Source organism: Ceratotherium simum, chromosome 9, assembly GCF_057802395.1.
Source record: "Ceratotherium simum simum isolate JZ-2026a chromosome 9, ASM5780239v1, whole genome shotgun sequence".
Classification (NCBI taxonomy): domain Eukaryota; kingdom Metazoa; phylum Chordata; class Mammalia; order Perissodactyla; family Rhinocerotidae; genus Ceratotherium; species Ceratotherium simum.
In genome coordinates, this window is record NC_141908.1 from 67,320,854 (window position 1) to 67,346,560 (window position 25,707).

Below are 25,707 nucleotides of genomic sequence, written 5' to 3' on the forward strand. Positions count from 1 at the left end.
CTACTGAATACCAGGTACTTTGCATGGCACCAGAGATGTAAAAATGAATAAGACAATCATCTACAAACTGACTTGACTGGAATTAACTTTACTTAGATTATCATCAGCATTATTTCTCTTGTCAATAACATATCAAGTTCAAAACATTCATGTTTTCTCTCTTCATTTTTTTTAGCCTTTTTTTTCTTTCATTAATTTTCAGGTCATGTTTTCTTAAAGACCATTTCTCTTTCTTTTACTGAGAGTTTTGTTGTATTGGACTAACTTTGGATCAACAGTTTGCTAGTTGTCACAAAACATCTTTGGATAAAGATAAGGCATTTGAAAGAGAGGAAGAATACATCTGGCTTTGAGGGAAAAGACAGAATGTGACCCTAAGAACTTTGCCTGTTAATGGGAAATAGCTTTTTGTTCTGGGTCAGTAAGAATTCCATATTTTAAGAAGTGAAAACTTGTCAAACCGCTTATTCATTTGAAGTATTTTCCCTGACAACTGGGAAGCATTTCACAGAATTTTATGGAAACTGCAAGTTTATTGTTATATGGTTTCAGATGTCTCTGAGTTTTCCATATCTGAATTTTGCAAATACAGAGATTAAAATATTACTCAAATTTCTTCATCTGCTGCCAGATACTTTTTGCCCATACCCACAAGTAATTTTCTGAAATATGTATAATTTTCCAGGGCAAAGGTAGTTAGTATTAGACTTTTCTATCTAATCATACTATGAAAGGTATAGAACCAGCACTAGTGAAGTCTCTTGACTTGATATTTTTGTAAATTTTCATATGTAAAGATGTGAATTAGAATATTCTGCTACTTCCTCTTTGCCTATCTAAACCCTATTTTAAGTCCCATTTAAGTTCCCCTGGTTGCTCAGACTCTCATTTTATCTCCCTTCACTGAACTCTATATTTTATCCCTTAATGCCTGATTATATATCTACTTATATTATTCTCCAATTGTTTCCTGGGAAGAACATTAGGATGCCTGCTCTGTTTAGTGTAACACCATTGCATCTGCCACCCAGGTTAAGGAACTAGTTTGTAATTGGGAACAGGTTAGGAATAGGATCATTGACATCTCGAGATCTGAAATTCTCCAAGCTACATGACTCCTCTTTTTTAATTCATCTGTTGATAGCTATCACTTATCCAACATTGGACTGTCTCATTCTCTTTACTTCTAGGTAACATTGTGTGGACTTCAATATTAAGAACACTGTTACACAGATATAGTCAAAGAAGGCAAATCTTTGCTATTTTCCAAAATCATAAAATGCATTCTAAAGCCAAATTTGATGCTTCAGAATGTATATTGTTATAGATATTTTACCCCATTATATATCTAGTCATATAGCTAGTTTTAGTTTTATTCTTAATCATTAAAGTAGTTTAAATAATAGATAATATATCAGTTTTAAACATTGTTCTAGTAAAACATTTTGAATAAACATTAGTATTTTGTTTCCTCAAATTACTAATACATTAATAAGTTACTGTGGCAGTAATCATTTTGCAATATATGTGTATCAAATCAACACTTTGTACACCTTAAACTTACACAGTGTTACATAACAATCATATCTCAATAAAGCTGGAAAAAATAAGTAGTTACTATGTGAGTATTTTTATAATTTGTAAGTTAAAATAATCATAGAAATAATTCAGGCCTTTAAGTTAGATATTAAACCAGAAGGATAGAATTTGTACAGCATCAGTTGTTAAAACACTTAAACCAGTTTTATTTTAATAAATATCATGGGATTCCATTTTTCTCTCCAAAGTAAGAAATGTTCTAAACAAATGTAGGGAACAGAACAGCAATAACTGAGATTAAATTAAATGATATAAAGCACGTGTTGTCTATGAGCACTTATGACTTAATGTGAATGTGAAATCCTATGGGAGGTTATTATTTGTTCTCCAACTAAGGAACAAAACTTTGTCCGGACTATATTAAATTCTAATGAAGGTTCACTAAATGTTTTAACGGTGATTTTGTTTTTAATAGACATTTTCTGGAATATAATTCAAACAAAGCCAAACTAACTATATCTATATGTGGTTTTATTATTTTTTTATTTTAGGAATTTCTGTTGCTGAAAACTACTTGGAAATAGAAGGAATGGCTAATTGTCTCCCATTCTACGGAGTGATGGATTTAAAAGAAATTCTTAATGCTATATTAAACAAAAATGCCAAGGAAGTTTATGAATGTAGACCTCGCAAAGTGATAAGTTATTTAGAGGTATGCATTATTAGATTATGTAGGTTGGCTAAGTTTTAAGATACTTAACTCTTCCTTAATAAAATAGTTAACGGTTTCAAAATAGTAAAGTTTCTATAAGATTTATTATCTGTCTGCAAGAGGAAATATTGTTAAAAAAAGAAAAATCCATTAAAAGTTTTACATCATAGACTGGTTGTGATAAACTCTATCATGGATCCTTACTATACCATTATTTCTTGAGTACACATTGAAGAAGAGCCTTATGCATGAGACACTTTGTAGTGAAGTTCTTTTGTTTCTTTTTGTTTGAGAAGGATTCACAATTGCTCCACTTTTATATCAAATACTTGTCTAAAAAGAACTATAATGTGATTTTAAGCCCTGATCTCTTCTAGTGCAAAAGAGGGGAAGGAAAGTGAAAGATGTTGATTATTGAATAAATGGAAATTTTAGTTTTCTAGCAATATTTACCACAAATGAGAAATGTAACAGTGGGTTAAAATAGTAAATTCAATAATATTAGAGGATGGAGGAAGATTGCAAACTTTTAAATGTCCAAGTATAGGACAATGGTTGGAAAACAACAGTGATTGTCTCTATATTTGAGGTACTCTCCCTCAAGGTGGACTGGTATTATTTTGAAAACAAACCTGAACTTTAATAAAGTTTATTTTCTCCCTTTTAAAAAAAAATGAGCCATTTTTGTTTAGACTATAATTATGGCATGCCCGTTGCATTCTGAGGGTCAGAATTCCTCAACAGGAAAGTCTACTTTTTACCCTTTCTGAAGATGGTATTCAGCAGCATTCTGTGAGTCCTTCAAGAGCTTTGTCTTGTGGAACTTCCCAGCCTGTTGTGGGGGGCAATTCAACACTGATAGTTTTTAGGGACTTCAAAGGAATATTTTCTTGTGAAAGACTTAGTATAAATTTAAAGGTTGAGGGAGTTGTGGGTAGTGTTTTGTGTATTGAAGAACCATGTGGAAAGAAATAAGATTTCAGAAATAACAGAAAAAAGTGGTTGGTATTAGATATAAATATTTTTACTAATGTTATACTTCTCATTACATTAAGGCAATAGTGGATGTGATTATTAAGGAAGATAGTCTAGGGAAAAAAGAGAACTTCTGTGAGAACCACTGGAATGCTTCCATTTAAGGTCAAGCTGAATAAGATGAATCAGAGATAAAGATAGGAGAGTAAAAGAAGAACCGAGAGAGGTGGATATAAAAGTCAAAGGAGGAAAGAAATTTAAAAATAAGTAGTATTACATCCTCTATAGGGTAATAGTTGCTAGAAGACCATCTGGTGTGGCTGCTAGATGGCAGTGATAACCTTGAAGAGAGCTGTAATGGAAAAGTAGTAAGGACGAAGACATTTGCCAATGATCAAAGCGTGGGAAAGTGGTGGAAAAGTGTAGGCAGCAAGTCACATGGTGGTGTAAGGCGGAAAGGAGAGATTAGCATGTATGTATTGAATTTGATGGAAAAGATTGACAATAAATGATTGGAGAGCAGATGTTCCGAAAGAGGCAAGAAGGAAGATGGGATAACGATATAAGCTTTAGAAAGGAGAAACCATTCTTTCAATCGAGAGCAGAAGAGAGGAGGGAAAGTGAAAGTAAGAATATTTTGAGGTAAACGAGAGAAGTCACGTATGATATATGTGGTAAAGGAGTAGGAGAAGTTATCTGCTAAAGTGAAGAGGCTGGGAGGCATTGGGGATTTGAGTATAATGGAAAAGGTCTGAAAATAAGAGCTGTAGGTACTGTAAGAGAAGGTTGATTATAGAAGATGTCCAAATGGCATTGAGGACTCATAAGAGCTAACACTAGTATTGGATCCAGCCAGCACAGTTTTGTGATTCTCCAACAGTGCTGGGTAAAATTTATCCAAGGGTAAGATTAGCAAGATGAATATGGTGGAAGAAAAGGAGGGTGAGTGAGAAAATTTGAACACATTATATATGCAAGAAACAGTGTTAGGTCTCAGGGATATAAAGATGAATTAGATTCTAGTAGGAATCTGCCCTTAGATTCTAGTGGGAATCTAAAAGGAATGCAGGAAGCTAGAAATAGTATCCTTAATGTCTTGCTCACTATTCGTACCTTAAGTAGGGAAAGATGACAGAAGGGTGCTGGTGGGCCAAGAGAATAAGGAGAGATGGAGGAGATTAAAGGTCAGAGTGAAGAAAAAGAATAGGTTTAGTTGGAATAAAGGAGTAGGATGGTTGGAAAGAGAATGGGAGAGGGTGTGTGGTTAGAGAGAATCATGTTAGGATTCAAGATCTTTGAAATACAACAATTCTTTTAAAGTATATCCTACAAGAAGCCAGCTTTGCTAATACTATTTTACCACCAAACTCTCAGTTTTCCCTATCTCAGAAAACAGCATTACCATACCAAAAATGTGGACATTATCCTTGATTCTGCATCCCTCATAACCAGTCCATCAGCAAGTTTTGACTCATGTCAGAAGTCTTATACCTCCCCCTATCTCCAGTACTATCAGCCAAGTCAAAAACTCTCACCACGACTACAGTGATGGCCTGTAAGACTCTCTGCTTCTCTTCTTGATCTGCTTCAAACCATACTTCACACAGCAGCCAGACTGATTGTTTTAAAGTGTGAAACAAATGTCAGGGTCTTGCTTAAAAACTCTCTGGTTACTTCCCTGTGCGTTCAGATTAAAACCCAAATTGCTCATTCTGTCCTAAGGGGTGATCTGACCCCTGCCTAATTCTCTTCCTTGTTCCTCTCCCCTTGTAGTAACTGCTGCACCCACACTGACAATTTGATTCCTTCCGTTCCCTCTACCTGAAATGCTTTTGTTTCCCCGTGATTTTTGCATCATGGTTCTTTATTTAAATTGAAGCTTAAACGTCACCTCGAGGAAGCTTTTCCTAACCACACAATCACTCTCTAGCATGTTGTCCATTTTAATTTTGTGCATTATTAGTCACTGAAATTTTGTCTTTTTATCTGTTTTCTGTTTCTCTGTACTAGAATGTAAATTTCACAAGAGCAAGGATCTTGTTTGTCTTGTTCTCCACTGTATTCCTGGAACCTACAATAGTGACTAGCATATAATTGGTGCTTAATAAATATTTGTTGAGTGAATGAATAATAAAAAGAATGTAATCAATTTTCTGTTTTCCTTGTTGCCAGGAATAACATGTTTTCTGCTTCAGGGTATATCATGGTAAAATGTATGGCTTTCTCTTCACAGGGAGAGGCAGTGCGTCTATCTAGACAGTTACCCATGTACTTATCAAAAGAGGACATCCAAGACATTATCTACAGAATGAAGCACCAATTTGGAAATGAAATTAAAGAGTGTGTTCATGGTCGCCCATTTTTTCATCATTTAACCCATCTTCCAGAAGCTACATGATTAAATATGTTTAAGAAAATTTGTTACTATTGAAATTGATTTGGTCATAAAATAATATGAGTAAGTTTTTAAGCCATCTTTGTACTATCATGTGTTAAATGGTTATTTTATAAGTGAGGATTCACTGGCTTGTTTGTATATTGAAAACAATTTTAAAAACTGTAGAAAACTTAAATAAACTAATATAGACTATTAGTTCATTTTATTCTCAAGAACCAGCCTTCGTAATAATTATTAATTGTAAACTCCAAATTGGAAAATATCTAGTATTCTTGGGTAGTTGATTTACTAGGTGCTATAAACTGAATTCTGTCCCCAAATTTATATGTTTAAGCCCGAACCCCTAATGTGATGGTATCTAGAAATAGTGCCTTTGGGGAGGTAATTAGGTTTAGATGAAGTCATGAGGGTGGGGCCCTCATGGTGTGATTAGTGCTATTATAAGAAGAGACACCAGAGAGTTTGCTTGTACTCTCTCCTTTTCTCCCACCACCTATCGTGAGGATACAGAGAGAAGGTGGCCCTATATAATCCGGGGATAGAGCTCTCACCAGAAACCAACCGTGCTGACACCTTGATCTTCAACTTCTAGCCTGCAGAACTGTAAGAAAGTAAATGTCTGTTGTGCTTTTAAGCCACCAGTCTATAGTATTTTGTTAATAGCAGCCTATTTAGCTGACTAATACACTGGGTCAGTCCTGTGCAGAAAGAAATCACACAGACCCACCTGGCATATGTGATGTAAGTTGTCAATCTCCTTTAAAGTAGGATAGAGAGACACGGAGTGGGAGCAAGAGAAAATGAAATTCAGAGGAAGAAGAAAGAACATAGCTTTGAAGATCCTGCCGTTTACCTCTATTTTGGGGGTACAGTTTAGAAGTTGCTGGCTCTTATATGGAAATTATTGGACTTTGGTCTCAAAATTTGTCAGAGAACGTGGGAAGATTCAGATTTTTAACAGAAAATGTAGGTTAAGATTATTCATTGTGTATGTGTCCTTTCAAAAACCAGATCCCACAGTGCACCAAAATAATGTACAAAAAGTTGAAACATGATTTTAATGAATATATTTATCGTATAAAGATGTGTTATAATTGATACAGTGTCTTCTCGTTCACACCATTTCCCTTAATTCTCAAGGAGAATTTTTAAATTCCTAAGACGATTGTTTTAAGAGGTACAAATTGTGATACCTGAAATTCTACCTGTAGCTGGGCTTTTTCTGCTGCCAACATGGTCCTGTTTCTATAACCCAATTTCCATAACCCAAATACTATTTTTTTCCATTATCCCCTTTAAAAATTTGGGGCCCCTCTCTAGGATGCCTTTCTGGGAGTAATGCTTTTTAATTTACTGGGTAAATTGAGAAAAGAGGAGGTCACAGAGATATCTGGATTGATGAAATTTGCATCACACATTTGTACCTGCCCTAAGCAAAATTTTAGACTCATTTTCTAGCTGATATAGTCTGTTGTTGTAGAAGGTCCTACAACAGCTTCTTAGATGAATAAACTTATTTTGCTTTTTCTTTCCAGTCCTGGATTCTGCCAAATCAGGTTAGTAGTAATGTAATGATGGCAGATATTTACCACTTATTTGCTAGATACACTATGCTCTTACCTGGTACAGTCTGATTTAATCTTTGCAACAAATTTAGCATCGTAGCTACTATTGAGACTGTAATCCCACAGCTTGTGTTCTTTACCGCTGTTGTACTGCCTGCCTTGAAAAATAGGCCCTAAAGGTCATTATGGTCAACGTAAATATTGGGGGAAAAAAAGTATTTGAGACACTACCTGACGCCACTCTCGGGAATGCCAGATCAACTTCGGGTGCGACGTTTTTCTAATAGAGCCTGGTGGGCGGGGTCAGGGCTGGTTCGGTTGAGGGCCCGCCTCCTGGCTCCTGAAGTGGCCGCGGGAGCCCCGCCCGGTGCGCTGCCCTCGGCCGCCCGCCCATGCCCCACAAGCCTTTGCGGCAGCAGCGGCCCCGTGGGACGAAGTGGCTGGAGCAGGCGGGAGAGACTGCGAAGCCCTGGCTCCCAGGATGGAGGTAACGGCCGCTGCAGTTTGGGAGGCTGGCGCGGGGGGTTAAGGGGGAGGCGAAGAGATCTGGAGGGAAAGGAAAGCCTCACCCCCAAATTGCCCATTTTTCTCGGTTGGGAGTTGGCCGAGGAGAGAGAGGGAGGACTCTGAAGGTGTCAATCTCCCAAACTACTCTTGAGACCCAAGGGCCTCGTTTGGGATCCCAGCTTCGGCTGCAGCACGGAGTGACGCCCAAGCCGTGCGGAGGTGAGGCCTGCAGGCGCCTCTTGGATGGACCTCTTGCTTTGAGGCTAGCCATGCGAGGTCCAGCGATGCCTACAAGGTTTCAGATATTTAACGTACTGAAAAATGTTAGGCCTGGATTCAGGTGGGCAGATTTTTGTTATGTTCATTGGCTGTTTCATTCTCGGGTGATATTATCCAGATTTTGTAGCTCAAGAATTGCAATCCATCCCACCGCAATCTACATTTCTTAACTAAAAATGTAAAGATGAGCTATTTATTGGGCACCCAAATGTTGACCTACTAACTTAAAAACCAAAGTTGCCGAGCAAATTAAATACCATTAATGATATTAAGGTATTTAAATGAACTAGACTTTTTGGGGGCATTCTAGATTGATTCAGGCAAACCAGTGTTCATGGCTTCATAATTGCTAAAAAGAATCTTCGAGGTGATCTAATCCAACCAGTTTTACGGATGAGAAAATGGAACCCAGAATAATTAAATGATTTGCCTCATTGCCCACAGCTGATCTAGTACTCTACTAGTTCGACTTCGGATGTTGGTAAAACAAAGGTGGTAAGTACTGAAAGAAAAATCATAAATTTTACTGCGAAATGAAAAATGACTTGAGATTCTTAACTACTTTCTTTCATAAGCATGAAGAATTAAGAGTTAACTGTTACCTTATTCTAGATGTTTTGGTTGATGTCACCTAAACTTGAAAAAGTTTTAATCTTCAAAACCTGTGTGGGCAGGCCTGGTGGCAGAGCGGTTAAGTTCGCCAGTTCTGCTTTGGAGGTGCTGAGGTTCGCTGGTTGGGATCCTGGGCTGGGACCTACTCACTGCTCATCAGGCCATGCTTAGGCAGCGTCCCCACACAGAAGAGCTCCAACTCTACAGCTATGATACACAACTATGTACTGGGGCTCTGGGGGAAAAAAAAAGAAAAAGAGGAAGATTGGCAACATATGTTAGTGCAGAGCCAATCTGCCTCAAAAAAAAAAAAAAAAGCTGTTATTTAAAAAAAACAAAGAAAAAAACCCTTCTTCAATGTTTCCAGTAATGCTAGCAACACACACACTGCTGAACCTCACCTCTGCTGCCTTGAGATTATTTTCTCTTCTTGCTTATTATTATCACACTTTTTATTTCTGCTTAAACCACTACAAATTAATGTAAAGGTCCTTTCTCTAATTTTTAAAATCCTGTCTCAGTGGTTATCACATTTGAGCCACACTTGGAGAACCACTGCCCTGTTCCATATTAAAGTTCCCCTAACAATCTCAAGTCCATTTCTTTTAGCCTGTACTTTTTCATCTCTGCAATAAAGATGCTGAACTTGACACCTCATGTACAATCATTTCTAACATTCTGTAAGTTTGTTTCTTCCTATTTTTTCTTGAATATTCATTAGCAGGAACTGGAATGACCTCTTTAGTTAATTATCACTACATTACTGTTGACCATATTTAAATGCCTCTTAACTAGCCCACTTTATCCATAAAATCTTTTAATCAGTGGGGGGGGGTGGAGTAGATTTCTTCCACCCTACTCAAATTGGACTTGAAATCACTATAACAAACTCCACCATCTCTACTTTAGTCGTATATTCATTTTTTGTAGACATCTATTGAGTGTCACACTCAGTGGTGAACACAGAATACAAAGAGAACATTCCTTAGCCTCTAGAGGGTAAAATTATTGCAATGTAATATGATAAGTGTTATGAGAATAGGTAGTATGTACTATGGAAGCGTGGAGGGGGCACCCGCTCCCCACTTGGAGAAACCTATGGAAGAAATTATTAAACTAGTGAGTCTTAAGGTTGAAAGGAATTATCTGGGAGAAGAAAGAAAAGAAGGGTATTTCAGGCAGGGGGAACAGCATGTGCCAGTGCATTGGTGAGTGCAAGGAATTCTGCATCACTGATTCTTGAGGAGTAAATGGAGATTGGATTAGAGGGATAGGCAGTACCTTGATTATAAACGGTCTCATAGGCCTCTAAGGATTTGGGAAATTTTATCGTAAGGACTGTGGGAAACCATTAAAATTTTTAAGCAGAGAGGTACATGATAAGATACAGAACACTTTATCCAAATTAAAAGCAGATAGAGCAGGTTAGCAGGCTACTTGAGAACTGAGACAATGTGAGTGATCCAAACAAAAAGAGGTAAAGGCTCTGTGGTGACAAATAATCTAGAGAGTATTTGACAATTTTTGAGGCCCTCATAGCTTTGTGGGGATTTTCAGTGTAGATTCTCTGGGATGATGCCATAATAAAGTGGAAAAGAAGTCTCCGTTTGGCTAATTTATGGTGATAACAGATTACTGGAAGAATGGAGGGTCGTTTGCCTTTCCTTTCTACACTAAGAAGTCAGTAGGATTTCAGCGAATCCTTTTGAATTCCTTACAGACTAGGAAGATCATTCAATATCTTTTTAAAAAAATTATTAAGTCAGGTGTTTAAATTTTAATCTATGCTCGTATCTGGGGCCTTTTAGAAACCAACCTAGAGTTTCTAGTTATTCCTTATATGAAAGTTTTATTTATAAAGGGCTTAAATATTTAAATATAATTTTCTAGATAACATTTACCTCCAGATCCTTAACAAGACGAAGTAATGGCTGGCGGATTTAAAATTATCTTTAATGTTGAACTTATTTGATTTTTAAGAACTTTCTCAGGCATTTTAATTATGTTTTGTAATTTAGATCATAGAAATGAATGACAAGTTAAGAAGAAACAGGCAAGAAATTGTGAATGGATTGAACATTTTTGGAAGAAAATGGTATGTTTTCAAAAGTTAGTTTTATTTCTTTAAAAAGGGCATTTTTGTGTTAAAATTTGCTTTCATTTTATCTAAAGACATGGGTAAATTACAGCAAGTTAACTTGCAAGACAGTGATGCTATTCTGCCCAAGAATATATTTTAAGAAATGCGCTAATAATAATAGCAAAAAATTTTTCCATGTGTTTTTACATGTAAATAGCTAAATGTATATAAGGTATTCATTATCTATTTTGAAGTTCTTTGCACTTTTTTTGGTGTTTTCTCCTTAGCTTCCCTAGTCATATAAAAAAAACTTATACATCAAACATTTTCCCGTATACATAATGATGATTCTTGATGTCCCAGATAAAAATAAGATTTCCCCTCACACATGCAGTTTCTAACTTGTCAGAGATTTTATAGGAGCAATCAAGTTTTAGCTATTTTTTCCACTTAAAACCAAAATAAAATGTACAATCCTTCTCTGCCCACAAAGTGGGAAGAGGAGTACTTTGTGTTTTCTAGGTTTCTTCAGATGACAAGTTTGAGGATACCCTGAATATACTAGTGTATGAGTATGGCCGAAATCAGCACTTCTCAAACTTTAATGTGCATTTGAGTCTCCTGGGCATCTTGTTAAAATACATGTCTGATTCATTATGTTTGGAGTAGGGTCTGATATTCTGCATTTTTGACAAATTCCCAGGTAATTCTGATGCTGCTGGTTCAGGAACCACACTTGGGTCAACAAGAGTGCACATAATCCTTTGGCCAAATGCTAGGTTCTTGATGTAGAATACAGATATGTTTTTAATCCAAACATATACTGAAAATCAAATAATCAGAATTAGTAGTATATTTATGACTCTCCATTCTTGCTGGGAAGTCAGATTTGGGTTTTCTTATTGGACGTCATTCTTTATCTAAGAAGTTGGATTTATATATTCTCGAAAATGTTACTGAGGTAGCTGGCTCCAAAATGGCCAACATCAATTCTTACCTTCTTGTACACACAGCCATTCCCCCATCAAGAGGTGCAGTCTCTGCCTCCACTTCCTTGAATCTGGGCTAGTTTATGATTACTTTGACCATCAGATTATAACAGAAGTGAGGCTTTATGCCTTCCAAGGTGAAGTCATAGAAACCTTGCAGCTTTCCTGAAACAGTTTCTCTGTGAAAGTCAGTCACCTCATAAGACATCAACCTACCCTGAATCTGCCATTCTATAAGTACAAGCTAGCCAGGTGAAGACGCTATGTGGAGAAAGAGATGCTTCACTAGTTGGTTCCCAGTTGTTCAGCCATCCTAGCCCCAATGTCAGGGGCCAGACATTGAGTGAAGATGCCTTCAAATGACTCTAGCTTCAGCTGCCATCTGATTACAACTATATGAGGTACCCCAAGTGAGAACTGACCAGCTAAGCTCATCAACCACTAGAATCATGCAAGATAAATTGTTAAACCACTGAGTTTTGAGGTGGTTTGTTATGCAGAGACAGATAAACAGAACATTTACATTATGCCAACTTAAAGAGTTTTATTACTGAAATGTCAGGTAGATCTGCCAGAAAATGATCAGTATACAGGTTGCAAATTCATCTGAAATTTTCATATAAAATAATGTTGTAGTTTTTGGTTTTTTAAATATAAATTTACTCATGTAAATTTACTCATGTAGTATCTAGCATTTTGTTTTCATTAAAATATTTTAGTATTAAATAACTTATATTTCAGTCATGTTTTATGATCATGCCCTTGAGATTAGGGATAGTATTACTTTTAAGGATTGTTTATTTGTAGATCTGATTTTCATCTCTTCCACATGATCACTAGAATTTTCCATTCTCACCTATCCATGCTGTCGCCTATTCATTGGATCAAACTATGAGTGAGAAAGAGATTAATATTCTTTACTGAATATTAACTTTTTTTTTATCTTTGATTCATGCCATAGTTTGTCTAGGTATTACTCCCCACCGTAGTTTCTTAAGGGGACTCTCCTTTGGGCTTTACTTCTTTGATAAAGAATGATTTTAGTGACATTTTAAAACTTATTCATTCACTCAGTTTTTACCAGACATCTATCAAAAACACTCTGGGGGATTCAAGACACAGAGGGATGCAAAATTAAATAAAACTTGGTCTCTGCCCTCAGGACGATTTTAGTCTATGAAAAGAGAATCGTCCACAAATAACCGTATTAGAATCAATGCTGAGTGAGGGAAATAAAAACGCAAGGGATGTTCAGAATAAATAAAAATCACATCAGCAAGCGTGATCAGCTTCATGAAGAAAATTGCATTTGAGCTGGGCTGTGGGGACCTGGATGTTTTCTTGGTTGCTTGGGTCTTTTTGTGTGTGTGTGTGTTTTCATGTTTACCATTTTTAATGAAATATTTTCACATTCATTTATCACAGGTTATATTATGTTAAGTGTACTTTTAAAAAAATTTTTATATATTCAAACTAAAAAAATAAAACAGTTCACCCATTTATCCCACTTACCCACCCCCTCTTGCAACCACCAGTCTGTTCTCTATCTTTGAGCTCGGTTTGATTTTTTAGTTTTCTGTTTTAGATTCCATGTGTAAGAGAGATCATACGGTATTTGTCTTTCCCTTTCTGACTTATTTCCCTTAGCATAATGCCCTTGAGGTCCATCCATGTTGTTGCAAATGGCAAGATTTCATTCTTTTTTATGGCTGAATAATACTCCATTGTGTGTTTGTGTGTGTGTGTGTATGTACCACAATGTCTTGATCCATTCATGCACTGTTGGACACTTAGGTTGTTTCCATATCTTGGCTATTGTAAATAATGCTGCAATGAACATGGCGGTGCATTTATCTTTTCGAGTTAGTGTTTTCATTTTTTCAGGTAAATACCCAGAAGTGGAATTGCTGGATCATATGGTAGTTCTATTTTTAATTTTTTGAGGACACTCCATACTGTTTTCTGTAGTAGCTGCATCAGTTTACATGCCCACCAACAGTGCACAAGGGGTCCCTTTTTTCCACATCTTCACCAACACGTGTTATTTCTTATCTTTTGATAATAGCCATTCTAACAGATGTGAGATGATATCTCTTTGTGGTTTTGATTTGCTTTTCACTGATGATTAACGGTGTTGAGCATCTTTTCATGTATCTGTTGGCCATCTGTGTGTCTTCTTTGGAAAACTGTCTGTTCAGATCTTCTGCCCATTTTTTAATCAGATTGTTTTTTTTTGCTATAGAGTTGTATGAACCCTTTGTATATTTTGGATATTAGCCCTTATCAGATAAATAAGATTTGCAGTTGTTTTTTCCCATTCAGTAGGCTGCCTGTTCATTTTGTTGGTGGTCTCCTTTGCTGTGCAGCTTTTTAATCTGATGTAGTTCCGCTTATTTATTTTTACTTTTCTTGCTTTTGTTTTGTTGTCAGATTCAAAACATCGTCACCAAGACCAATGTCGAGAAGCTTACAGCCTATGTTTTTCTCCTAGGAGTTTTATGATTTCAAGTCTTATGTTCAAGCCTTTAATTCACTTTGAGTTAATTTTTGTGTATGGTGTAGAGAGTGGTCCACTTTCATTCTTTTATGTGTAGCTGTCCAATTTTCCCTACACCACTGATTGAAGAGATTGCCCTTTCCACATGGTATATTCTTGCTTCCTTTGTCATAAATTAATTGACCCGTATATGTGTGGGTTTATTTCTGGGCTTTCTATTCTGTTTTGTTGATCTGCATGTCTGTTTTTATGCTAATACTATACTGTTTTAGTTACTGTAACTTTGTAATAGGTTGAAATCAGGAGTATGATGCCTTCAGCTTTATTGTGAAAATGCCATTGGAATTTTGAAAAGGATTGCATTGAATCTGTGTATTTCTTAGGGTACTATGGACATTTTAACAATATTTTTCCAATCCATAAGCATGAAATATCTCTTTGCATTTATTTGTGTCTGCTTCAATTTCTTTTATTAATGTCTTGTAGTTTTAATTTCTCTTTCTAATAGTTTGTTATGAGTGTAAAGAAATGCAATAGATTTTTGTGTATCCTTTGTATCCCAAATTCATTGATGGAGTCTTTAGCATTTTCTATATATAATATCATGTCATTTCCAAATAGCAGCAGTTTTACTTCTTCCTTTCCAATTTAGATGCCTTTTATTTCTTTTTCTTGCCTAATTGCTCTGGCTAGGACTTTCAGTACTATATCAAATAAAAGTGGCAAAAGTGAGCATTCTTGTCTTATTCCTGATCTTAGAGGAAAAGCTTTCAGCTTTTCATCATTGTATTGATGTTAGCTATGGGCTTGACGTATATGACCTTTATTATGTTGAGGCGTGTTGCCTTTTTGTTGTTGTTGTTGTGAGGAAGACTGGCCATGAGCTAACATCTATTGCCAATCCTCCTCCTTTTTTTTTTCCCCCCTTTTTCTCCCCAAAGCCCCAGTAGATAGCTGTATGTCATAGTTGCACATCCTTCTAGCTGCTATATGTGGGACGCCGACTCAGCATGGCCGGACAAGTGGTGCATCGGTCCACGCCTGGGATCTGTACCCAGTCTGCCAGTAGCGGAGCGTGCACACTCAACCACTAAGCCACGTGCCGGCCCCCCTGAGGCACGTTGCCTTTATACTCACTTTGTTGAGAGTTTTTAACATAAATGGATGTTGAATTTTGTCAAATGCTTTTTCTGCATCTATTGGAATAAAACACACTTGATTATAGTGTATGATCCTTTTAATGTATTGTTGAATTTGGTTTGCTAATATTTTGTTGAGGATTTTTTCATCTATGTTCATCAGGGATGTTGACCTATAATTTTCTTGTCTTATGGCATCTTTGTCTGATTTTGGTATCAGGGTAATGCTGGCCTGGTAAATGTGTTTGGAAGAGTTCCCCCTTCTGTTTTTTGGAAGGGTTTGAAGAAGATTGATAAATGTTTGGTAGAATTCACTGGTGAAGCTCTTTGGGTTTTGGACTTTTGTTTTGGGGGAATTTTTTTGATTAGTGATTCAGTCTCCTTGTTAGTAGTCTGTCTGTTCAGATATTCTGTTTCATCATGATTCAGGCTTGGTAGGTTGTGTGTTTCTAGGAATTTATCCATTTCTTCTGGGTCTTCCAATTTGTTGGCACATAATTGTTCACAGTAGTCTCTTATGATCCTTTGTATTTCTGTCGTATCAGTTTTAACATCTCCTCTTTCATTTCTGATTTTATTTATTTGAGTTCTCTTTTTTTCCTGGTCAGTCTACCTAAAAGTTTGCCAATTTTGTTTATCTTTTCAAAAAATGAGCTCTTAGTTTCATTGATCTTTTCTGTTGTCTTTTTAGTCTCTCTTTCATTTATTTCTGCTCTAATCTTTGTTATTTCCTTCCTTCTACTAACTTTGGTCTTCATTTGTTCTTCTTTTTCTGGTTTCTTGAGGTGTCAAGTTAGGTTGTTTATTTGAGACTTATTTCTTAGAACTGCTTTTGCTGGATCCTGTAAATTTTGGTATGTTACATTTCCATTTTTGTTTGTCTCAAGGTATTTTTTTTAATTTCTTTTTTGGTTATTCTGTAGCATGTTGTTTGATCTCCACATATTTGTGAATTTTCCAGTTTTCTTCATGTAACTAATTTCTAATTTCATACCACTGTGGTCAGAAAAGATGCTTGATATGATTTTGGTCCTCCTAAATTTATTAAGACTTGTTTTGTGGCCTAACATATGATCTGTCTTGGAAAATGTTCCACGTACACTTGAGAAGAACGTGTATTCTGTTGCTTTTGGATGGAATGTTCTGTAAATATCTGTTAAGTCCGTCTGGCGTAACATGTTGTTTAAAGCTAGTGTTTCCTTATTTTTCTGTCTGGATGATCTATCCATTGATGTAAGTAGGATATTCAAGTCCCTTACTATTATTGTATTCTTGTTTATTTCTCCCTTTAGTCTGTTAATATTTGCTTTCTATATTTAGGTGCTCCTGTGTTGAGTGCATAAATATTTACAAGTGTTATATGTCTTGTTGGATTGACCCCTTTATCATTATGTAATGCCCTTCTTTGTCTCTTATTACAGTCTTTGTTTTAAAGTCTGTTTTGTCGGATATAAGTATAGCTACTCCAGCTGTCTTTTGGTTTCCATTTCCATGGAATACCTTTTTTCATCCTTTCACTTTCAGTCTGTGTGTGTCCTTACATCGAAAGTGTCTCTCTTATAGGCAGCATATATATGGCTCTTGTTTTTTTACCCATTCAGCCACCCCGTGTCTTTTGATTGGAGAATTTAGTCCATTTACATTTGAAGTAGTTATTGATAAGTATGGGCTTATTGCCATTTTTTAATTGTTTTCTGGCTGCTTTTGTAGTTCCTCTCTGTTTTTTCCTTCTTTTCTTGCTCTCTTCCTTTGTGTTTGATAACTTTCTTTAGTGGTATACTTATATTCCTTTCTCTTTATCTTTTGTTTGTTTACTATAGGTTTTTGCTTTGTGGTTACCATGAGGCTTACATATAACAACTTATATTGTAGCAGTCTCTTTTAATTTGATAACAACTTGTTTGATACCATTCTAAAGCTCACCATTTTTACTCCCCTCACCACATTCTGTGTTTTTGATGTCACATTTTATATCTTTTTTATCTTGTGTATCCATAACTGTTGTAATCATAGTTATTTTTTACTTATTTTTCTTTTCACTTTCATACTAGCTTTATAAGTAATTAATCCACTACCTTTACATATATCTAATTTTCCAGTGAGATTTATTCTTTCATATATGTTCTTGTTACTAATTAGCACCCTTTGTTTTTAGCTTAAAGAAGTCCCTTTAACATTTCTTGTAAGGCCGGTTTAGTAGTGATGGACTCCGTTAGCTTTTGCTTGTCTCAAAAGCTCTTTATCTCTCCTTCAATTCTGAATGATAATTTTCCTAGGTAGAGTATTCTTGGTTGGAAATTTTTTCTTTCAGCGTTTTGAATATATTGTGTCACTTCCTTCTGGCCTGCAAAGTTTGTGCTGAAAAATCTGCTTGTAGTCTTTTGGGGGTTCCCTTGTACATAACAAGTTGTTTTTCTCTTGCTGCTTTGAATATTCTCTCATTATCTTTAACTTTTGACATTTTAATTATAATGTGTCTCGGTATGGGTCTCTTTGGGTTCACTTAACATGCTGGGTCAAGATGGCGACTTAGGAAGATACTGAAATTACCTCCTCCCACAGACACACCGAATCTACAGCTACATAGAGTAGCTTAAGATAAAAAACAATTTTTATCCACATTGTAATACTTCTGTGAAGAAACATTCAATTTAATCTCTCTGAACATCATAGTGCCCTTTTCCCATAGAATGAATATTCATAGTTGTTTATTTTAAATTTTACCTATGTCTTCTAACAGGTAGAGTTGACATCCATATGTTCTTTTGGGCATCCCCAAATAAAATTGTGTTTTTTGAATTGGAAACAAGAACTAAAGCTCCTCCTGACCATACCAGACAAATTTTATTTATAAATCCCACTTCTACTTTTAGTTTTCCTCCTAAATTGTTTATTATGCCTGATACAGCCTCCTTTCCTAATGCGAAAATTTTGGCATCTCTTCTCAAATTGCCTCTCTTTCATAATTTCTTATTTCAAATGTCAGAAAAAGATTTATGCTTTCCCTATAATGAGATTTTTTTAATTTAAAGACCACACTTAAAAACCTTCTTAATCAAAAAATGCCAATTAAAATTTAGAAAATTTAGACTGAATTCTAAAATATCATTGAATATTAAAAATATCTCATTAGTGAAAATTTGGACTAGGGGTTAGAAACGAAGCAGTAGACTAGCTCATGGATTTCTGCAAAGCCAACAATCAGTCCATTACACATATACACTTCAGGCAACTGAACAGGTGATTGTATACATAGACATCACCAGATGGCCAATACAGAAATCGAATAGACATGTAATTGGAAGCAGGAGAGGGAGAAGCTGTATTCTCTCTGCCAAAACAAGACCAGGAGCAGATTGTGGTACAGACCACAAACTGTTAACATCAAATATCAGAGTAAAGCTGAAAAAGAGCACTAAAAGTATCATAGTGCCAAAATATAATATAAACAACATTCCTGACAAATTGAAAGTTCACATAAAAAAGAGATTTACAGGGGGCTGGCCTGGTGGCATAGCAGTTAAGTTCATGCATTCTGCTTCAGCGTCCCAGGGTTCGCCTGTTCAGATCCTGGGTGCGGACCCACTCATTGCGCATCAAGCCATGCTGAGGCAGTGTCCCACGTATAAGAGCTACAACTCTACAACTATGATATACAACTATGTACTGGGGCTTTGGGGAGAAAAGAGACATAGAGGAAGATTGGCAACAGATGTCAGCACAGGGCCAGTTTTCCTGAAAAAAAAAAACAAACAGATTTGCATTGTTAAACTTAATTGACTGAGAACTAGAAGAACTACGGACTGAAACCAAAAATATTATTAAATAAGACTGCGCAAAGACAATGCCTGAAGTAAAAAGAAAAGAAAAGAAAAGAAAAATAGAAATGGAGGACAGAAGAAGCACTAAAAATTCTTAAGGACAGGCAAGAAACAAAAGTAAAAGATGACAAAACTGGGGTTAGAATCCTGAACGCGGTTTTTTAGTGACTATCAAGTAGAGATAAAGAGAACTACTATAATGGCCAATGCAAAGAGATAGAAGAAAACAACAAAAAAGAAAGAATAAGAGGTCCCTTCCAAAAGATCCAAGAAATAAAAGGGAAACTTAAACTAGAATAGGAATGCTAAATGACCAACAGGGAAATACACTATCTGATCAGGAGAAAATAAAGGGAATGTGGAAACAGTATACTGAAGATCTATACAGAAGAGATAAAAGGATGACAGATTCCTTTGAACAAGATTCCTGTGAGGAAGAACCCATAATTTTAATTTTTTATTTATTTTTTTACATCTATCTAGAATACTTTTCTTTTTTTAAAATTTTTATTTATTTTTTATTGAGGTAACATTGGTTTATAACATTATATAAATTTCAAGTGTACATCATTATATTTAGATTTCTGTGTAGACTACATCATGTTCACCACCCTAACACTAATTACCACACATCACCGTACACATGTGCCCTGTCACCCCTTTCGCCCTCTTCCCTTCCTCCTTCGCTTCTGATAACCACCAATCTAATTTCTGTATCTATGTGTTTGTTGTTGTTTTCTTCTACTTATGAGTGAAATCATATGGTATTTGTAATTTTAGAAAGTGAAATGAATGCTGAAAGTACTGGGAAGAAATAAGTCACCAGAGGTAGATGGGATATCAGTAGAATTATAGAAATATCCCAAGGCACAGAGACTGAATCTGTCAAAATCCTAACAAGAATATGCTAACAAATATGGAAAACAAAACAAGTGCTCAATATATATCCCAATCCCCAAGAAAGGAGATGCCAAGGAGTACGGTAACTATAGGACCATTGCTCTAATTTCCCATGCAAGTAAAGTGATGCTCAAGGCGCTGCAACAAAGGCTTTTACCTTATATGGAGCAAGAAATGCCTGATGTCCGAGCTGGATTTCAAAACAAGAGAGGCACACGAGATCTAATTGCAATTCTTCGTTGGTTACTGGAGTGCTCCAAAGAATTTTGGAAGGTTAGTCTGTTTTATAGACTACAGTAAAGCCTTTGATTGTGTGGATCATGAAAGCTATGGGCTGCTCTGAAATAAATGGGTGTGCCTTAGCCATTGATTGTCCTGGTATATAACCTGTATTGTAGACAAGAAGCCACTGTCAGGACAGAATATGGATAGACAGAATGGTTTCCTATAGGCAAAGGTGTCAGACAGGAGTGCATTTTATCTCCCTATCTGTTTAATCTATACGTAGAACATATATGAAAAGCTAGGCTAGACTCAGATGAAGGAGGAGTGAAAATTGGTGGAAGAAATATCAACAATCTAAGATATGCAGATAATACTACTTACTGGCAGAAAGCAGCAGTGACTTGAAACAACTTCTGATGAAAGTGAAGATAGTAAGTTCCAAAGCAGACTGCATTTGAATATCAAGAAGACAAAAATCATGACTATAGAAGAACTACACAGCTTTCATGTAGACAATTAAGACATTGAAATTGTTGAAGATTTTGTTTACCTTGGTTCAGTCATCAACTTAAATGGAGACTGCAGCCAAGAAATCAAGAAAAGACTGAGACTTGGAAGGGCATCAATGAAAAAATTATGAAGGATCATCAAGTGTAAGAAAGTGTCATCAGAGACTAAGGCCAAGATTATCCACACCCCCTATTCCTATTATTACGTGTGGATGTGAAAGCTGGACAGGCAAATAATTGATTCATTTGAAATATGGTGTTGAGGAGAGGACTGTGGATACCCTGGACTACCAGAAGGACAAGTGGATCCTAGAGCAAATTAAGCCTGGAATACTGCTGGAGGCAAAAATGATAAAACTGAGGCTCTCCTACTTTAGGCACATCATGAGAAGGCAAGATTCTTTGGAAAAGACAATAATGCTGGGAAAAGCAGAAGGCAGCAGGAAAAGAGGAAGATCAAATATGAGATGGATTTACTCCATAACGGAAACCATAGGCGTGAGTCTACAGAAACTGAGTAGGGCTGTTGAGGACAATCCGTTGGACATCCCTCATTCATAGGGTCGCCAGGAGTCAGAGCTGACTTGACAGCACGTAACAACAAAGCGAATTCTAGTCAACTAAGAGAACAACACTAATGAAAGAAAAAAAATTTTGAAAGAGGGAAGAAAAGGTGGCTTGAATACTGTTTATTTCCAAAAAGGATTTGCAATGGGTTACAGTTACAGAACAAAGAAAATGAAATCAAAACCATTAACAGAAGAAAATATTCAAATTAAATAGTAAAAGAAAGTGGAAGACTACAGAAAAGACTAAATGAAAATAATCTGAGTGGAGAGCTACAGCCAGAGTCAATAGGTAGAAAGGAAGAAGCCCTAGGGTTGGGGGGGACCTGTGCTGTATGATCACCACAAAAGTTCTTCCCTCTTTTTTTCCTTCTCACTCATACTTTATAGGACTCTGTACTAATAATTAATCTCACCGCCTGGACATCCTTCAGCTGGCCAAAATCTATTTGTTTTTTCCTAAAACAATGAAGTAACTCTTATACCCTAGCACTTGTGTTTACCATTCATTCATTATTTAGTATACTTAGTATTAAAATCACTGACTATTGTGACTTTTTTATGTATAGTTTTACCTCTGTTTATCTTTATTATCCAGCAGGGTGCCTATCCCAGAAGGCAATCTATAATTATCTGTATATTTGTATGATGGCATTTTATTTAGCACTCTCTCCCTTCAATTCCAAATCTGCAGGTATTGACAAACCAATACTGGTCATACTCCCCATCCAAAGGAGAGTCATGGGAAATGAGAGTAGAAGTTCATTTGGAAACAAATTTTGAGGGGCCCTGAATTTCAGGCTAAAGATTTTCAACTTTGGTAAGAGCAGCTAAAAGTTTTCAAGCAGGAATGTAACATAATCTGAACTGCACATTAGAAATATTAGTTTAAAACCATGGTGAAAATGAATAGGAATGAGTAAGACTAGAGATGGGGAAGTCAGTTGAAAAAAATCATACTGCTAAAAGTTCCGTTTATGTTATGTGTCTTTAGTCATCTCATGTTCATTGTGTTCATTCAACATAGACGTTTCTTTAGAAGAACTTGAAGAAGAATTTGACATTCTTGAGGTATAAAAATATATTATTTCTAAATTTAAATTCAATCAAAGTAAAATTTTAAAGCATATATTTTTATTTTCCATTTTCTAGTTCTAATATTTGCCAGTAAAATGTGTTAGTGACTTTGGAAATGACAAAAACCTTACTTAAGAAGAATGTTGAGTTTATGGTGTACATGGACAAAAAGGTGCTTTAAATTATTAATTTTGTCTTGCTTTTCATAATAGCAAATATTCTGATTTTTTGCCTGGGGAAAAATGTATATTTTGTTATCCTTCTTTGTAGACTTTGTAGGTTCCTTGTACTTACTGCTGTCCCTATACTTTCTCCTGCCTTCCACATGGGCCTAAATATTTCCACATAACCTCTTGTTTGTTCTCTTTCCCAGTCACCAATTACACTTCCTTTTCTCTTAATTTGGTTGATATTGGATAAGTGTTAAAGGAAAAGGAATTCGATTGAAAGGGATTTATATCAAGGGTGAATGATATAAAGATGCATTCTATCATAAAGGGGGGAAACTATAATGTGAATGACTGGGATATTTGGATTTTAAAAGGAATCAGTTGCCCTGAATTAATCTTTGAATGATTGAATTTCAGGCAATTTAGGGATAATACATTTTGGGGAAAATTGCCTGCTCTCATATACATGTTAAGACTGGTCCTAATATTACATTTTTCTTTTCCCCAAAGGAGGAAGAAACAGAAACTATAAGGGAAGATGGTAGTTCAAAAGAAGCACATGATCTGTCAGTGAAATATATAAATTTCTTTTAAATTTATAACTTTTATTCAAACATAAGGCATATGTATTCTATATTTAAGAATCAATAATACAGTATAATGTAAGACTGTGGGCTTTGGAGTTGGACAGCTTCAGGATTGAATTCCAGCTGTATCCATTACTAGCTATGTTACTATAGACTGTTTTACTTCTTTGTGCTTCCTCAGTGTTTATGGGGGTAATATTTACTTTGCAGAGTTTTGTAAAGACTGAGAGGAAATGTAAAGCAACTAGTACAATGCCTAGGACATAGTAGATACTGGGCGAATATTAGTTCACATCCCTTGTTGCTTTTCACCTGTTTCTTAAGGGAATTTTACAGGTAAATAACAAGGCATTTCTTAAATGCTTGGTCTGTCACTGTGCACCTAAGTATAACAAATGTTTATCGTTTTTGGTAAGTTACTCATCATGATAGTATCTTAGAGTCAGATACCATCTTAATGATTAGATACTGACAATAATTTGATACTATGAATTTACGGTTAACTTTCTATTAAACTGATGAAAGAGAGCCTCTGTGTAGTTAAAAATAATTTATATTTTCTTTGAAGTTTACTTTAGAATTTGGATATTTTTGGTCTGATTATTTACAGTTCTTCAAAGAAAATAATAAGAGAACATTTTGAAGGTCCAACTCAAGCAACTCTGGAAATTTATTGAACTTCTTTATCCTTTTCTGCTCAAATTCTTCTCTTACAACTCCATTTTAGAAATAGGTTGCATCAACTCTCAATGACGTAAAGTATCTTTCTAAGGCAGATCTGAAACCACTGTCACTGTATGTAATACTTACTTGGGGTGGGTAAGTTTTATGTGTTTCCTCAGGCAAATAAGCAATTAATGAAAGCTCGTATTCCAGTTTCTCCTTGTTTTGAATAAACAGACCATCTTTATTTCAGCATTTTAAGTGGATGACAGTGTTGAAGAATTTGAAAGTTATACACACCCCAGAGATTTTATCAAATCCTCTTTAGAACTCAGAATCAAATGAAATAGAAAAGTGAAAGTAGGGACTAAAGCTCTTCTATGGTTCAGGATAATAATAAAAGAGCTAATATTCTTTGAAAACTTAGTATTTACCTAGATACTGTTCTAAGCCCTTTATATATATTAACTCATTTAGAGAACTAGGCATTGCCTAAATTCTAAGTACAACCGACAGGTGACTTAAATTGAAAATAAGGACTGCTAAAAAAAAGGCATCCCCACAAACATATTTTCCCATCTACTTCCGTCTTTTCTCTCACATACACCTCATATATATTCCATTTTATGTGAAGTTCCCTTTCTCATCTTACTTTCCTGTGTGCCCACGTGCTACTCTACTCACACCTTCTTTCAGTCTTATATATGTGCTTTTAGTACACTTGGATCTGTGTACATATGATCACTATTTCACAATCCACTCAGTCTCCCAAGTCAGGAATATGGGAGCCATTTTGACATCTCCCTGATTATCTTGTCAGTTCTACTTCCTAAAAGCTCTTGAGTTTCTTTCCTCTTCTCAATCGCCAAGGCCACTGCCCTGGTTCAAGCTCTAATCACTTTTGGCTTCAACCATTTTAAAAGACCTCTAGTCTCTTCCTCTAGTCCTATTCACTTCTTGTCCGTATTTCATGCTGCTACCAAAGAATCTCTCTCAAATACAAATCTAATCAAATCACTCTCTTGCTTATAATAATTGTCAGATTTCTTAGCATGATATTTCAAGCACTTCATAGTCTAGCCTCTGTATACCTGTTTAGCCTCATTTCCTATCATTTTTTCTCTTCTACCCTGAACTTTGACATGCTAAATTCCTTGAAGTTCTCTAAAATAAACCTTATTTTTCCTGCTTTTCTATACATTCCTCTCTTTAGAATATGTCTCTGACTTCCTGCTACCTAATCCCTCCTGCTCTATCCCACATCAGTCCAGGGCCACCCATGAAACTTCTGCTTAATCCTGTAAGACTCATAATTACTGTAAATTCTTGAGAATTAGTTCTTGATCTCCCTGAGCAAATTGAGCATTCTCTCCTTAATGTGTTTGCCTAGCATCCTGTACATATTTTACCATTCATGCCCCCTCGTTTATTTTCACATTATACACTTCTTTATACATAGTTTTTATACACTTTCATACATTTATTTATGCAATTTTTTATACATACATAGTTCGTTTCTCTGAATACATACCTTCCTTTTTTATGTGACCATATTTTTTCCTACTATATAAAAATATGTAGATTTCTAAGTATGTCAATATCATTTATTACATATATAATATTATAATGTGTAAGATATAAATTAACTCTATGTGTCTCTCTTTCCCACTAGATTTGATACCCTGAAGGGCAAGACCATCTTTTGTTTTTATCTTTATATCCCTTACAGCATCCTCTAGTATATTGGAGTCACTAAATGAAATTTTTCTTACTCATTTGACAGATATTTATTGAGGGCTTTTATATACCAGGAGCGTTCTAGATGCTGATGAAATAGTGGAGAACAAAGCACACAAAGTCATGACCTTCATAGACCTTATATTCTATACTTAATGAT

General features: G+C 35.7%; 1 protein-coding gene and 1 long non-coding RNA gene across 9 annotated transcripts in view; both read left to right on the top strand.

Moving 5' to 3' along the window:
• PMS1 (PMS1 homolog 1, mismatch repair system component) overlaps positions 1 to 5,839 on the top strand; it is a 76,810-nt gene extending 70,971 nt beyond the window's left edge. For 6 of the 8 annotated variants that reach the window (XM_087435480.1, XM_087435478.1, XM_087435481.1 and 3 more), the window contains 2 exons: positions 2,091 to 2,251; positions 5,460 to 5,839. In XM_087435480.1, the coding sequence (XP_087291606.1) occupies positions 2,091 to 2,251; positions 5,460 to 5,624 (326 nt within the window). In that variant the 3' untranslated portion in view covers positions 5,625 to 5,839. Of the gene's footprint in view, positions 1 to 2,090; positions 2,252 to 5,459 lie in introns of those variants that run through there. The other 2 variants (XR_015553239.1, XM_087435483.1) reach the window with 2 other exon arrangements.
• A 1,718-nt stretch (positions 5,840 to 7,557) lies between these two features.
• LOC147916328 (uncharacterized) lies at positions 7,558 to 23,682 on the top strand. Its single transcript, XR_015553240.1, has 4 exons — positions 7,558 to 7,676; positions 10,606 to 10,682; positions 22,466 to 22,562; positions 23,071 to 23,682. It is a non-coding gene; the product is annotated as an uncharacterized LOC147916328 (long non-coding RNA).
• Positions 23,683 to 25,707: the final 2,025 nt, after the last annotated feature.